Below are 16556 nucleotides of genomic sequence, written 5' to 3'. Positions count from 1 at the left end.
GGAAAACAAATATGAGTTAGAACCTAGTATTTGCTTGGATTTAAATAACAGCACTAAACCATGTGACCAATTTGAAGATAAAACCTGTAGCTGGCAAAAATCTCTAATGTACAAAGAAAATTTCAAAAAATAGGGCCCCAGACGTCTGGCCTTTACGAAGGCCTGTATTTTTGAAAGATATAATGGCCTTCTAAAGTTCAACAATGAAAAATGCTTCATTTCCACCCCCCCAAATAAAAGCAAAACAGAAAACCATAGTAACAGATAATCTGAAGAACAGTATTGCAAAGGGGGGGGGGGCAGATGGCCAAAGAAGACAGACACATATTTAAATTTTATTTTATTGTTACATCAAAAATTTCCTTTCTTCTGTCAAAAAGTATTATATATCTTATACAAAACAGTATAAATAACCCTGATTTTCTTCAAATTCCATATATAAAAGTAGTACCTTTTGTTAAAAATAATTACAACATAAGGAATGAGAAAATATATAGAATATATCCTTTCAAGAATCTTAAATCCACGCTTTAAACCATATAAATAAAATGATTTGTAACAGGCTGAAGTTTGTGACTGATTCACCAAATCTGTTATTTCTGCATAAATAAGAGACAATTGTGTAAAGGCTTAATAGTATAAATAACAGAATAATTTAAAGAGCACTTGATCTCAACATCTCAGCTCCTGTCTGTGGGGTGTGTTGGGTGTGTGTGTGGATGTGTGTGCATTTGAGAATCTGCCATGGTAACAAATACCATCCATAGCAGCCCAGTTTTCAGAGGTGCCCAATCCTTCTGTAGGAATCTGCATGCACTGCTCGCTGCTCCGGTAGCACAGCCTAGAGAAAGAAGGCAAGTGGTATACTTCACCCTGGTATCAAGGTTATAGCTTCTTTGGGGGAGTCTAAATTCACACACTTATAATGCAAACAAATTCTTAATGCACACACATTAACACTACATATGCAAGGAAAGCAATACAAAGGCAGACGAAACTACTCACTCCACACACAGACACTGTGCAGATTTTATAATATTCTGTATTCTTAAAATTAGAGTCAGCTTAGCAACCGGAAGAGAGGAGAGCCTGGAGTGCTATTCTAATGAGAGTAATAAACAGTCTCCTTCTGGCTGGAGGATTTTTTTTTCTCCTGAATAGTTTTTGTGTAGTCCTGAAGTTATTGGAACAAAAGGCATCTTTGATTCTCAAACACTGTTGGTTGGATTAGGAAGAGCATACTTTAAATTTTTTAAAATTTAAGTTATTTTTATTTTCAGCACTCAGGAGGCAGAGGCAGGCGGATCTCTGTGAGTTTAAGGCAAGCCTGGTCTCCATGGTGAATCCAGGACAGCTGGGGCTACAGGGAGACCCTGTCTCAAAAAGACCAAACACAAAAACAAATTATTTTTATTTTATGTGTCTAAATGTTTTAGCTGCATGTATGTAAGTGCACCCATGTTATGCAATGCCAAAAGAAGCCAGAAGAGGGTTTTGGATTCCCTAGAATTGGAGTTATGGATGATGGTTGTTAGCGACCATGTGAGTGCTGGGAACTGAACCTGGGTCTTCTGAAAGAGCGTCCAGTGTGGAAGGGTATGTATGGGATAGCAGTGAGTAGAGTTTTAGCCAAATCACTTGGTTTAGAAGGCCCCTTAGAAAATGAGGCCAAGCTTAATGCAGAGTTGAAGCATCCCTTCATAGGGTTTTTTATTTTAAAATTTCACTTTAATATTGGGAAGCTGGAGTGGTATGTGGAGAGTTGAAGCAACTCTGTAACAGTCCACCATTGCACTTTTAAGAAAGGGATTTAATATTTGGAGGTTATAGTGGTACACAGAAAGCTTCCAAAAGCATGTATTTTAAAGCACATACACAAACAGACTTTTTGAAAGTTTTGCTAAGAATGAGTGGCAGGAGTATGGCTCAGCACAGCCAAGCGTGGCTGTACGTTAATAAGAGAAGAAAGCGGAGTGCTCCGTGGGTAGTACTAATGTGACTTTGCAAACCCCGTCTAAAGGATTCGGAAAGAATGGGAAATTCCTCATCAACCATTAACGGGGAGGCAAGCACTTGGAAACAGAAGTGCATCTAAATCAGAAAGAAGTAACTTAGAAATCCACAAAGAAGAGTTTTATTTTGGATTTTTACTCTTAATTATACGTTGATTACATGGGCAAAAGCAAAGAGGAAATTTCTGAAAAACAAAGATGATGACTAAATCACTGAAGAGAAACAATGGTTTGAAAACATGGGTGATATAAGATGTTATCTGTAGTGAGGGAGGGTAATGCTGGCTCTCAGGGCATGGGAAGGTCTGTGTTTGCTTAAATAAGCTTTCAAACTAGAATATTCAAACACTGAGTGAAGTGAACTAAGTAACTAGGAACATGGCGCCAACTATGCATTCCACCTGACACTTGAATTGTAACATATGGGTGTCATATGAGAACGTTAGGCCAACTGTGCACTATGTGCAAGAGATCCCAATCCCCTGTGGTCTACAACTGTGCAAAGGAGGCCCAGCATGCCTGAGTCAAACTTCTAAGTGGAGAGCTTGAAAGTAGCACTGCAAAACCAAACCTACTGCCAGCACTGTGGGGCTGTGGGCCTGTAACTCAGGGAAGACAAAACAACGAGGACTTAGGTTCTTTATCTCCACCTTTGAACTAGTTTATCTTCCAAAGGTAAAGCGAACTAAGTGAGCCGAGTTTCCAGCAGAGGAAAAGAGCTTTGTACCTGTGGTGTGTTGGTTTCGGAGGTCCTGTTGTCCAGTTCCTCCTGCAGGTGTTGGCTTCTCCTTTCTGCCTGTAGCAGCTGCTGCTGAAGCTGCAGAAACTGCTCCCTGGGCACCATCAGACAGGCTTGCTGCTGGAGCAGCTGCAGATCCCAGTGAGGAGATGGGCTAAGCGTCACAGTGGACCTCAGAGGCTGCATCTGAAGGACGGGGGCAAAGAAATATGTTGTTTAATCACAGAGCTGCCCTGGAAGGTGCCAAGCAGGGAGTACCAAAGCCCGGGGTCCCTTCATTGCCTCAGAGCCCCTGAGCACCTGGACACAGGGCAGCACCTAAGTTTGGCAGATGTGAGAAGAACCATTTTGCTGCCTTTTAGAGATGATGTAATGAGTAAGCAGGCTTTCTTTTAAAAGTGAGACTTAGTAGCACTTCCTCACTTCTGAGTGACTATAAGGCATGAGGTCCATCATATGCATGGCACATCTAAATTTTATTTCAGTTTTTCATGCATTCAATTACCTTCTTTCCTTTTGTAAAAGGCAGGATGGGAGTAGAGAAAATGGGAGGAAAGTGGTTGTGCTTTAAGCTTTTTCCACTTTCCTTACCATTCACCAAGATGCTTAAAGGCAAATATTCAGTGTGACTATGTATTTTCTGACCCCAAGTTAACAAAAAAAATTAAAGAATTCTACACTTAAAATGATTTTGGCTATCTTAGTTTAAGTGTAGTAATACCCTTAAATAGCACAAGGCAGGCAAGTACCCTTAAACAAGAAAGGCAAGTGTGGGTCCTAAGGGGCAGTATGGGGCAGAAGGGGCAGTGTGGGCCAGAAGGTAACAACCTAGAACACCTGGGAACTGGAATTAAAGTACTTGTTGAAAACAATGAGGAAACAACGTGTCAACATGCCAATCAAATTTAGGGAATGGAAACGAATGCATTTTGGCCAATGGAATATGCTACCTTGCATCCGTGAACACATTCAGCAGACACAGGGTTCAGTGGGAGGCATGCAGTGCACAGGAACAACATTAAACTCAAGAGGATGCACCTCCAGGCATGTGGGAAGGGAAAAGGGACCTCAGACTCAACTCTAATGAAATGTTGTAAAACTTCAGAGCCACTATCCATTTCATTAAATTTAAATCTCCGAGGTGGGTCATTACACATTTTGAAATATTACTACATATTTGAAAATGTACTTTATATTTATGAATGTGGTGCACATGGTGGATTGTGATTCCATGATTTTATACCAGTGGGATCATTTTCTGCATAATACTTCATATACTGAGGAAATCCTCAGGTAAACAGACATATTCCACAGTTAAAGCAAAATGAAAATGCATACTGGCTCTTACCTAAGCAAATACTAGCTGTTACAGTCAACAGAAACGACTACATGAACCACAGTTTGATGAGATGCCCCCATGCTATGAAAGTTCATCAAAGGGAAGTGTTCTACCTTCACATACTATCTTGGGCACAGAACTGCACCCTTCTCTGCTACTTCCAACCACTGAGTTCTAGGTAGAGGTTAGCCACAGACAAAACAAAAACAAAAGAAAATTACAGGAGTTACAGTAGAAGGAAGAAAGGTGTGAGTTATAAAAAGAGAACAAACAATCCATCTGAGCATATTGTAGACAGAAGAGCCTATGAGCAGCCAACATTCACCTTTTCCTGCATGTAAATTTTAATGCTGCATCTGCATCCTCACGGACTATCATTCGGTTGGTTTGTGAACCTGCCAGCTTTACCCATCCCCATCCCCATCCCCATCTAATCAGAAGGTTCTAGATCCAGGAAGCACCAGTTCTGATGTTAAATCCCTTGCCAGTTGGACATGCAGAATAAGAGCTCTAAAACATTATTGTTTAACTGTCTAAACAGTTGGTTGTCACGGTGACATATAGTAGGCTTGAGAACTGCTAAGACAGTCTATAACCCTTTCTTAGAATATTTGAAATAGTTTACTAAATACTCAACTATTGTATAGTTGAAAAGCCCTGGAGTGGGAGTCAATTTCTTCCATTTCCTAATAGTAATTTTCAACCTTTAATTACACTGGAGTAAGCATGTTACATTGGGTTAGTGACATTTAAACTAGTCTGTAGAGGTGAGCCTCCTCCCAAGGAAGCATATGCAACAGGTAAGAATTATCTATAAAGCTTTCCCCAAAGTCCCTGGCCCCAAAGGCACCGATGTTGCAACATTTCCTTGGGTGCTCACTACCCCTCACCCCCAACAGGTGGGAATCCTGCCAGAGAGCAAGGAATACATGGATACTTTGGGTGAATAAAAAAGCTGGTGTAAAAGCCACTGGACACACCTTCAAATGGCCAAATCCATAAATCTCATACCGTACGATCCAATTTATAAGACTTGTGGAAAAAATGGCTAATGCCTAAGGGTTAGATTAACAAAAAAGTTTGAGTTGCCTTGTTTTTTTTTCGTTTGTTTGTTTTTTTCAGTCTTTTTTGTTATTTATTTATTTTTCAGAGCTGAGGACCGAACCCAGGGCCTTGCGCTTGCCAGGCAAGTGCTCTACCACTGAGCTAAATCCCCAACGCCCCAAAAGGTTTTAGAAGTAGTGAATTTAATTAAAGCCATTGAATTATAAACTTAAAAATGGTTAAAGTTGCAAATTTTGACATAAACATTTCCTCAAAGTTTAAAAATTAATAATATATCCCTAAGTCCAATGGCATGCTTTAAGATATGTACTGCATGTGTATTATCTCAACAGAGTTGTTAGAAAGTCCAATGTGGAGCCTGGCGTGGTGGCATATGCCTGCAGTCTCAGCACTCAGAAGATTCAGGTAGAGGGATGGCAAGTTCAAGGCCAGCTTGGTTTAAATGGGCAGATCCTGTCTCATACAAGCAAAGGAGAGAAAAAAATTCTAATCTGCATAAATCTGTAACACTGAGTTAATAGCTAGTGTTACTTCTTAACACAAGTTTCATTAGAATAGTGTATGAACTATTATTTTCAGTGTTTAAATAGAAAATTCAAGCCTTTTTCTTATTCAGCTGCAGTGCCAGGAACGCTCAGTTTTCTATCTGCAAATATTTACTACTTGGGAAAAAGAATGACAGGAAATTGCTTATGACGGTTAATTATATAAATGGGGCTGGGAGAGAAGGGGACTTCCCAGGCTAGGGCAAGCAGGTGAAGAATTAGTTTGTTGGCAAAGCATCTGTAGAATCCAGCTCGAAGTATTTCCCATTACCCTTTTAGTGTGTTACCAGACACACCCAGCTTAGTTTCAGATATTTTACTGTAATTATTTCATCAGAAAAGCATACCTTACATCCGAGCACAGGCAGAGTTCATGGTGGTGTTGAATGCATTTATTATATGCTGTCAGAAAATATGGTTCAGATTTCGCTATTTATAGTTTCACTGATCTCCCCATTAGTGGATAAGTCAGAACACATAAAATTGCCATAAACCTTAGTGGTCATTTAAATGTCAGTGTGATATGTCTGCCCATATTTCACATTTTAAAGCTAAGCACTAAAGCTACCTTGGCATATATCCAGTTTTAATTCTAGTTTGAAAAGAATGTGTGCACATAGTATTCTCAGAGCATAACAAGATACATTCTATGAATGATTCTTTACCTTATGTAGATTTTATAGTCCACTAAGTATTAGAGTGAGTTTTTCATCTACCCAGAGTAAAACATCTCAATGAAATCTTTACTTACTAAGGAGGGTTTGTACAGAAGGGGCTATCTCCTATTATGGTATTTGGTCTATATGAGAAAGCACATTGGTTACTGGAACTTAATGTGAGTTTTCCAAATCATTTTTATTCTTACTTAAAAAATATTTTATTATTTTTATTTTGTGTATATAAGTGTACTCCCTGCATATGTGTAAGTGCACCTTTGTCATACAATGCCCATGGAGGTCAGAAAGGGGTGCCAGATCCTTGGAACTGGAGTTATAGATGATAGCCATCATGTGGGTGCTGGGAACCCAATACCTGCCCTCTGCAAGAGCAGCCAGTACTCAACCCCTGAGCCATCTCTCCAGCCCCCAAATCATTTTTATATTTATCAAATGTACCTTTCCCAAGGTAGTACTGAGTCACAAATATAACAATAAACAATGGCAGTTGTATGTTTGTTTTTTGCATCACTTGGGAATCTAACCCAATGTCTCACATTCGAGGCTAGTTCTCTGTCGCTGAGCTTTATTTTTGGACCTTTTCAGTTGCTGAAAAGAAACCTACGTGTAAATGTTTTCAGATTTTTCCACATACATTTCCTCACTGGACAGGTTGTTAGAGAACATTCCTATATCACTGCAAGATAGAATGCATCAGGAAACACCAGTGACAACAGCTCTGGGTCCCTTAGCTGATATCAAGCAGAGTCCCTGTGATCTGCAGTTGATGTACATTGGCCTTTGCATTTTGGGTCAAAGTTAGTCTTTCCTCTGCGAAGCAGTACCAAGCCCTATGATTGTATAATTAAGCAAACATATCTGTTCAACTTAGGAAAGCAGAGCAAAGAATTAGACTTGGCAATTATGCAGACTTTCCCAACAGTAACTCAATGTCATGTTTACTGTCTCCCAATAAGTGGCTCATACATACTCTCCATATTAAAGTCATGTAGTTAAAAACTTACCTCCATTAGCTTCTCATCCAGTTTCACCTGTTTGTTTTTCAGACCTTCATTTTCCAAATGAATTGTTTCTAACTCTTGCTCAAGGGAACTCATCTGGCTGACCTGGTTGGGAAAACAAAACAAAACAACAACAACAAAAAAAACACAACCCTTTAAAAAGTCACAAAAACATTAGAGTTGCTCTCCTTTATTTTGATGAGTCTGTGTTAGTCACAGATCTTCATTCTCAGAAGAAAGTCAAGATCATTCAGAAAAGAAAAACGAACAAACAAACAAAACACGGTTCAGTGAGCTGCTGACATTTAAGCAATCTGGATTTGATCATCTCTTCTTACACTGACCAGATCCTCTACATATGGTTTCAAACTTCCATGCCATCCACTGCAAGAAATACACTTTATCTTGTAACACGCTAGCCATACCCACAAGTACATATCACTGCAAGAAAACATTTATGAAACAATACCTTTACCATGAGTCATATACTATTTCCTAGTGTATTTTGATAAATGCTGATTTTTATTTAACTGACTTAATCCTCTATGGATCTGCAGAAGGGAAATCACTGCCTTGAAAAATATACAAATCCTTCCTAGTACTCAGGAGGCAAAGGCAGGTGGATCTCTGTGAGGTCAAGGCCTTGCCTGGTCTACATAGTGAGTTCCAGCTAGGGATACAGGGAGACCCTGACTCAAAAAGACAAAAAGAAAAAGAAAATACAAAAATCTTGATTTACATAACTCCTTATAAAATTTCATTTTTTAAGTTTCTGTGTTGCAATAGAACCCAAGGTCTCATACATTCTAGGCAATCACTGTACCACTAAATTATTCAAAAATTAGTGTGTGCTTGCATGATGTATGTGGGCATGCACATACCAAGGCATGCCTGGGGAAGTCAGAGAACAACTTTCTGGAATCGGTTCTCTCCTTCCACTTGTATGTGGGTTTCAGGGATCAAACACAGGTCGGCAGGCTTGCATACACCAAGCTTCTTTTTGCTGAGCCACCTCACTTGTGCTCCCTTTTCAGTTTTAAAGAGGAAATTAGAAGATTTTGAGTATCCAATTTTGGAAATTCTTACTACAGGAATAATTATGAGCTATGGGACACTGAGATTCAGAATAGTACTGAGCAGAAAACATATGGCACTCCTGGGAGGCTGCTTTTGCTTTTATCAAAAAGGGATAATTTCCAAATATTTATGTTTCTACCCATAGATAAGTGCTGCTCTCACCCTTGGTCAGAGAAGATTCTTGTTGTAGTGGGCAACAGTAAAAGCAGAAACTCCTAATGGGCCAAATTATTGAGACTAAGTGACTGTTGAGTGCTTAGCCCTAAATGGGTCATCTAAAACCTCCTTCTCCCTTTCAAAGCTCAGGGAACCTCCATGGAAGAGGTGCCAAAAAGAATCTTAGAGCCAGAGGATAGAGTGGAGTGCTGTGAAACGCTGTCTTCTGGACATGACATGGCCATTGTACCCACGAATTTTCATAGAATATGAACGTGTAGATGATTACCTATACACAACCTGCTCAAGACTGGGTCCGTCAAGTCCATAATGGATGGGGGGGGGGGGCTTGTAGGCTCCACCCCTCTCTGAGGAGCTATAGACAGTTAATGGCTGCTTAGGGAAAGGTGGTCATGTTCCTCAGAGAGGTAGTCACTGGTTAGGTGTCCTTGTTCAAGTAAATAATCCCACCCATACTCATGCAAGCAACCCTAATTAAATGCAGTGGGACACACGCATGCGCGCAACGCATACACACACAAACAGGAAAGTAGGAGAAAACTTGGTGGGAAGATGAAGCAATTCAGCAGGAGAGAGGGATAAGAGAGGATAAAGGGTAGGCATGATCAAAGGATCTCATATACAAGAATAAAACTGTGAAAGATAAGAGAAAAAGAACCGAGGATAGCATCCGTGTTTGTTAAACAGAAATGTGACATTTCCAAGTCCATTCAAAATACTTTATTATTTTTATGTTATGTGTACGGGTGTATTGCCTGCATGTATGTAAGTGCACCCATGTCATGTAATGCCTGGAGAGGTCCGAAGAAGGTTGTACTGGAGTTGTAGACAGTTGTTAGCTATCATGTGGGTGCTAGGAATCAAACCCAGGTCCTCTTCATTAAGCAGCCAGTGCTCTTAACCTCTGCACCCCCCCAAGTCCATTTAAAATTGTTATTTTAAAACCTAGAAAGCTTTTCTTCTAGTGAGCAGCCAGATGAAATTTTTGGTATGTTTACTTGAAAGTAACTGAAATTAAAAATAACAGAGCACTGAAAGCCTTCTTACCACAAACTGTCAGTTTTCACAAATTGTTTTTTCAAAATGAGTATTTTAAAATAAAATCAATATTGTTCATTCTTCAAAGTTTTTTTGTTGTTTTGTTTTGAGACAGGGTCTGCCAATAGCCCTAGCCCACCTGTAAGTCACTATATGGACCAGGCTAGTCTCAATCTCACAGAGATCTGCCTGTCTCTGCCTCCAAGTGCTGGGATTAAAGGTCTGTGCCACCATGCTTGGCACTCTTCCAAGATCTTAAAACCTTATTTTTGAGAAGAGGACATTAACAGTGAAAACTCATTTTCCGTTTAAGAAAAAAACAAAACAAAGACCCAAGTAGCAACAATCCTTGTAATAACATGGTTGAGAACCCTAATTCCATGTGACAAAGTATAGAAAGCAAATTCGGTTATGTAAAGAGAGATCTGACCAGAGATGGCCAGCCTCCAAGGTGGCCCTGAGGATCCTCACCTCCTGGGGTGCACCCCCCCCAATTCGGTCCCCTCCCATGGATGCTGCAGCAGAAGTGGTGATAGTATGTACTTTCTCAGACTAGGAAAGGCACCTCAGCCTGTCTTGATGTTTGTCTGTGTCTAGCTCTTACTATTACCACCAGGAGAAGCCAATTGTCACATCTTAAGGAAAGGCCCTGGCAGAGGGGTAGGGTGGGGAGGGGGTAGGTAAAGAGTTCAAGCAGCCATCAACAATAACCAGAGGGCTGTTGCTAAATTATGAATGAGCTTAGATAGTCCCAGTACAACCTTCCAGTTCTGGCCAGCATTTGACGGCAACCTCATGGGAGCCAGTCAGAACACCCACTGATGCTCACAAATTCCCAGCCACAGAAACTGTGAGACGGCAAGTGCTAGTTGTTTTAATTTGTCACACAGTGATTGTTAAAGAACATATCTAAAATTCAGGCTATATAAATTCTTATGACTTATAAAGTCTTTTTTACAACTAATGGAAACAAAATGTATAGTTAGTGGCATATTCTTAAATGATACAACTAATTTCACTTAAGGTTTTGACTCATCTACTTGAGAAACTATTTAAGCAAGTCCAGATCTTCCTTTTGATGTGGCTCTACCCTTATTCACTAGACACAATCTTTTATTTATTTATTTTTTTTGGTTTTTTGAGATAGGGTTTCCCTGTAGCCCTAGCTGGCCTCGAACTCACAGAGATCCGCCTGCCCCTGCCTCCAGAGTGCTGGGATTAAAGGCATGTGCCACCACGCCCAGCCTAGTAGACACAATCTTATATTGCCCGTTTTCAAATAGTTATTTTCAGTGCTTCATTCTCAACCATCACTTCTCAGAAATCTCCTCTTTGCTCTTGTCCATTTAATCAATTTATAATTAAGAGTTAAAAAAAAACCCCTCCTCTTTGTGGATTTCTACGTCACTTCTTTCTGGTTTAATATACTCCTGTGTTCAAATATTTACCTCCCATTTAATTTTTGATAAGGAATTTTCCATCTGTTTCTTAATTCCCTCAGGGAGGCTTTGCAAAGTCTGTCTGTCTCTCTTTGTCTCTCTCTTTCAGGCTGGCCTGGAACTCATAGAGATCCACCTGCCCCTGTCTCCTGAGTGCTGGGAATAAAGGCTTGCACCACACCAGGCCACTTTCCTCTCTCACTAGTAGATATCCTTGCTTTGCTGTACTGTACTGTGCTCCTGCCACTGACATTTCTTAGCAAAACTTTTAAAAAGTCTTTTCTCGTATATGCTTTAAAATCTTGTTTTTAGGGACTGGAGAGATGGCTCAGAGGTTACATATTGCTTTTCCAGAGGGCCAAAGTTCTGTTCCCAGTACCCATCTTGGGTGGTTCACAACAGCCTGTAACTCTAGCTCCAGGGGATCCAACATTTTCTGGCCTCTGTGGGAACTGTACTCACATGCACATACTGCCCCCTCCTCCAATAATTAAAAATAAAATAAAACTAAAAAAAAAATCCAATTTGGGAGGATAATCAACTGTCTTGTGAAAGCCTAAATTGTTCTCTTTTCAATCATTAACTACAACAAACGAATGATACTGCTTTGACAATATTATAAAGGTATACAAGGATCTGAGAAAGGCTCCAAGTCTGCCATTGACACCAGTTCCTCAGGACATACAAGGCAAAAGGCAGACACTGGGGGCACATCTGCCAGAACACAAGCACGTGGTACATGCTTGAAACACTCACCTTCCTGCCAGGAGGAGACTGTTCTTTCTGAGGCTGCCCGCACTCTCTCTGTAAGTTCAATTTTTCTTGTTCAGTAGGTTTCACAGTACCTGACTGGTTTAGCTGTTTTTGGTGTTTGGTGGGAGGAAGGTTGGACTCTAGTTGACGGACCTAGCGAAAACCAATGTAAGAGGAAGAAACACATAAATGGTTCAGCCAAGAAAAACAAATGACAAATAAGCAACACTTTTATTCAGGACTGGGATTCTATGGTACCGAATATACTTTCTTAGCTGGGCATGGTGGTAGAGGCCTGTAGTCCCAGCTACTAGGGAGGCTAAAAGCAGGATCATTTGAGGCCAGAAGTTCAAGATCAGCCTGGACAACAGAGTAAGACCCAGTCTCCCAATTCTTGAAGCCTACTTAAAATTTGTTTTTATTATTTTTATTTTATGTGTGTGAGTATATTGCCTGCATGTATGTAAGTATACCCATATTGTGCAATGCCCGTGGAGGTCAGACGAAGTCATCAAATTCCCCTGGAACTGGAGTTATGGACTGTTGTTAGCCATCATGTGGGTGCTGGGAATTGAACCTGAGTCCTTTGTAAGAGCAGCCAGTGCTCCTAACTGCTGAACCAACTCTCCAGCCCTTGACGCCTGCCTACTTTAATGGATTTATAAATATCTTTTCTGGGTAAATCCAAACCCAACACTGTAAGGACAAGGTAGGAGAGAGGAGACTTCTGGGTCAACCCAGTCTCCAGGAGGCAGAAGTGGGTGTGAAGGGACTGCCAAGCAGGTGTGAGCACTAGTCCTCGGCGCTTTGGTCCCAGAATGAGCTGAACTTTTAGGAGTGACTGAGCTGAGCGTTCTATTGACTGTTTCAGATTGCTCATATGGAACTCATGTCTTTACATCTACTCAGTTCCATGAGGGTGGGCCTATGGCTGCCTTGTTCTGTTGTAGCTTCAGCGACAGCAGAATTTCTCCACAGAGCAGATATTCTAAAGGAAGCCCATGACTCTTGAGAGAGCGCCTTCTCAGTGGTTCCTGACACATTGGTTAAATGGCTAATGACACAGCACAGGTAAATAATTCAAGTGTCAGGTTGTCAAATACTTTTAAAAATTATTCTACTCTTGAAATGCTGAGTCTCTAAAAAGGGCACCAAATTTTCTCCTGTATAGTTACTTAGACCCACAAGATCTGAATCTGATTTTGCCATTTTTCTGGGCAGCTAACCAAATGAATAAGGAATATATGGATAATGTGATTTCCATGAGTCAGTATTTTTTTTTATAAAAGGATTAAAATTACAGGTTTATTTTAATATAGAACTATTTACAAAAAGAAAAATATTTTATAAATATAAATTTATATGTAAGTAAATGAAAAATCACTCATCCTTAAAATAAGTCTGCCATCATAGGATATTCAGATACATACCCTAGAACTGTCTCAATCACATCACTTATTTTTATGGCACACTATTCCTTTTCCACCATGGGCCACGGTTACCTTCTCCCTGGAGTGTGTGAGCTCTGCTCTGGTGTTCTGCACTATGGTCTGGAGTCGCTCATTCTTTTGCCAAAGCAGCTGTGGTTCTTCGTTCATCAGCTGATCCAGCTTGTCCCAGGATAGTGTCTTTTTCTGGCTCTGAAGCTCTGACAGAGGGGCTGCTGCTTCTGAGGCCCAGTTCTTAAGAGGGAATTGCAGAGTTAAGCCTGAACAGCCAACTGATGAGTCTTTCCTGTCTTGAGAATGGTTTCCTATTTACCTAGGAACAACCTTAGTGAACACTTTTCCAACCTTTACTTTTGTCTTCTTTTAAAAAAAGATTTATTTATTTTATGTGTATGAGTGTTTTGCCTACATGGTATGTCACCACATGCATGTCTGGTGCCTGAAGAGGCCAGAAGAGGCATCAGATCCCCTGGAACTGGAGTTACAGACAGTTGTTAGCCACCATGTGGGTGGTTGGAATTGAACCTGGGTCCTCTGCAAGAACAGCCAGTGCTCTAAACTGCTGAGCCATCTCTCCAGCTCCTACTTTTGTCTTCTAATGTGGATGTTTATATACAGAGGAAGAAAATGACACTCTTGGAATTTGATTTTTAAAAAAAGATTTGGAAATTATAATTAAAATGGTTATTGGTAAAGCAGCTCAGTCAACTTCAATAGACAATATTACTGAAGGGCGAGACCTTGTTATATAAAGGACTCAAGTACCTGGAAGCTGGTGGTTTAAAAGCCACCTCATTCTTAGGAAGCTGTCTTTGAAATCAGGCCATACTCTTTTGATTAACAGGACACAAAGGGAATGCTCAGAGAGGCACTGCAACCTGCTTGCTTTAATAGGCTGAACTGTTTTCACATTGGCAATCATATCTTTTTTTGAAATCCTAAAACTAACTAAAATAAATTTAAAAGGCAACACAGCTAGATAAGCTTCCTGTCTTTTAAGCCAAACATGAAAAAGAAAAGAAAGAAAGGTTTTTAGAAAGTGTCAGTCCCAAAGTATTTTTAAAATTGAAACAACTATATTATTTTTCTTTAAATAGCATCAAGCAAGAGATGAAGTAACTGAATTAGGACATACTTTTATTATAGGTCAAAAATTTAACATCTACCAAGACTGACACACTTATAACATTGTTCTTAATTATGTGTAGATTAAGAATCCCTGTGATATTTTTAAATGAGTCACTTTTTTAAACAGCAGCATGAAGTTCCAATCATCTTTTAAATTTTATTTATTTTTTATTTTTATGTGTATGAGTGTTTTTACTGCATATATGCAAGTGAATCTGTGTTGTACAATGCCCTCAGAGGCCAGAAGAGGGCATTGGATTCCCTGGAAATGGAATTACAGACAGTTGTTAGCTGCCATGTGGGTGCTGGGAACTGAACCCAGGTCCTCTGCAAGAGTAGCCAGTGTTCTTAACCACTGAGCCATCTCTCCAGGCCCCAAAGCCAGCCAGCTATCTTTTAAGCAGCTCTTCTAGCCTGCTCATTTGGTAGTGACAAATTATCTTCTGAAAGAACCACTGTTTTATGCCAGAGATTTCCTTTTCAGGAGAACTTTGAGTCTTTTGTTTTTTTGTCTTTGTAAGCAGGTATCCCTAAGTTAGTTTCTTGTACTGTTTCTCTTGGCTTAGTTTTGTAGGGTCCTGAACCTGCCCTTATCATTTAAAGTTTGAAAATGCTTTAGCTTTAGTAGTGCAAAACTCAACTCAGCTATGGTCTTTTGATTTCCTTGATCTAGAAAAAATACTTTTTTTGTAGCAATATAATTCTTTTTATATGATGTTCAAAAATAAACATCCCTGATCTATGGTGGCATACAAAAGTGGGTCCTTGGTGTTATCAACCAGAGGGGACACAAGAGACACAGAAGAAATGTCCTACCATCTGACCTAAGTGGTAGCTAACAAACACATAAAAACACATCGATATATAAAACATCACTTGTATTACATATACATATACATGTATATATGTATACATGTATACATACATGCAAAACCAATCATTATAGACTACATTTATACCTTAATTACAAAAAAGAAATTACCTTGCCACCAGCATTCTGAAGTTGTTTGCACAATGACACCATTTCTTGTTTTAACGCCTCCTTTTCCTGCTGAGTCACTTGGAGGTCGGATTTAATCTGAGACATTTGAAGGTTTAGTTTCTGCAGGATGTCTTCTAAATTCTGAACCTGTATGGTAAGAACAGCTGTACCTAGTGACAGAAGCATACGTGGTCTCACCTCTAGCATGTCCAGGAAAGAATAAACAAGGGAATTCCAAGGCCCTTCCTGTTTCACTTTGCTACCTCCAGTTCCCTTTCCAGCAGCTCAGAGGAAACCCAGAGTATTATGTATATTTACAGGACGTTAAGTTACATATAAGCTTATCTTTAGAAAAATGATGAGCTTGTCTGGAGATAGGTACTGCTGATATGGGCCTCTAACTGATTGCCAGAATCCAGGGGACAGAACCAACCAGTGTCAGCTACCATTGCAAAGGATACTTGCATTGGGTCTTGTAGAAATTACACTTTGGTCTTAGATACTAGTTTGTAAAGGAGCTCTTAGTTCAAAATAATAATCTATACTTGCAGGATCCTACTCTATATTAATATCTCAAATACATTTCAATTAAAGAAATTTAAGTTTGGGGGCCAGGTGGCACATGCCTTTGATCCCAGCACTTGGAAGGCAGAGGCAGCTGGATCTCTTTGAGATCAAGGTCAGTCTGGTTTACATAGTGAGTTTCAGGTCAGTTGGGGCTATAGAGGGATCCTGTCTCAAAAACAAACAAATTTAAATTTGTAAAAGCAAAGTTATCTTTTTAATGTGTGAGGATACCTGCATGTATGTGCTGTGGAGACCAGAACAGAATGTCATGAAGTAGAATTACAGGTGGTTCTGAGCCACCTGATGTGGGTGCTGGGAGCCAGCTTGGTTATTTTGGTCTTTAAATATAATAGGGCATGAACTTGCTTTTAAAGTCCTGCTTCTAAATTAGGAACAATCCCAGCCCTCAGGAGGCAGAGGGAGGTGGATCACTATGAGATCAAGGTTAGCTTGGTTCACACAGTGACTTCCAGGTAGGCTATGACTAGGGAGAGACCCTGTCAAAAAACAATCAACAAAAACAACAAACAAAATAAACTAGGAACAAGCAGTCATTTTAAAATACAGTT

At 39.9% G+C, this 16556-nt stretch overlaps 1 protein-coding gene across 5 annotated transcripts in view; it reads right to left on the bottom strand.

Annotated features, from left to right (window-relative positions):
* Nin (ninein) overlaps positions 1–16556 on the bottom strand; it is a 103666-nt gene that overhangs the window by 6506 nt on the left and 80604 nt on the right. For 3 of the 5 annotated variants that reach the window (XR_003849002.1, XM_008829842.3, XM_029561971.1), the window contains 5 exons: positions 15421–15567; positions 13365–13544; positions 11866–12015; positions 7382–7483; positions 2740–2937 (listed from right to left, as the gene is read on the bottom strand). Coding sequence is in view for 4 of the 5 variants with exons in the window: in XM_008829842.3 (XP_008828064.1) it covers positions 2740–2937; positions 7382–7483; positions 11866–12015; positions 13365–13544; positions 15421–15567 (777 nt within the window). In the remaining variant the exon portion in view is untranslated. Of the gene's footprint in view, positions 1–325; positions 842–2739; positions 2938–7381; positions 7484–11865; positions 12016–13364; positions 13545–15420; positions 15568–16556 lie in introns of those variants that run through there. The other 2 variants (XM_029561970.1, XM_029561969.1) reach the window with 1 other exon arrangement.

This window comes from Nannospalax galili, unplaced genomic scaffold (assembly GCF_000622305.1).
Source record: "Nannospalax galili isolate Female #2095 unplaced genomic scaffold, S.galili_v1.0 scaffold253, whole genome shotgun sequence".
In the NCBI taxonomy this organism is placed as follows: Eukaryota; Metazoa; Chordata; class Mammalia; order Rodentia; family Spalacidae; genus Nannospalax; species Nannospalax galili.
This window is presented reverse-complemented; position numbering and strand designations above follow the sequence as displayed.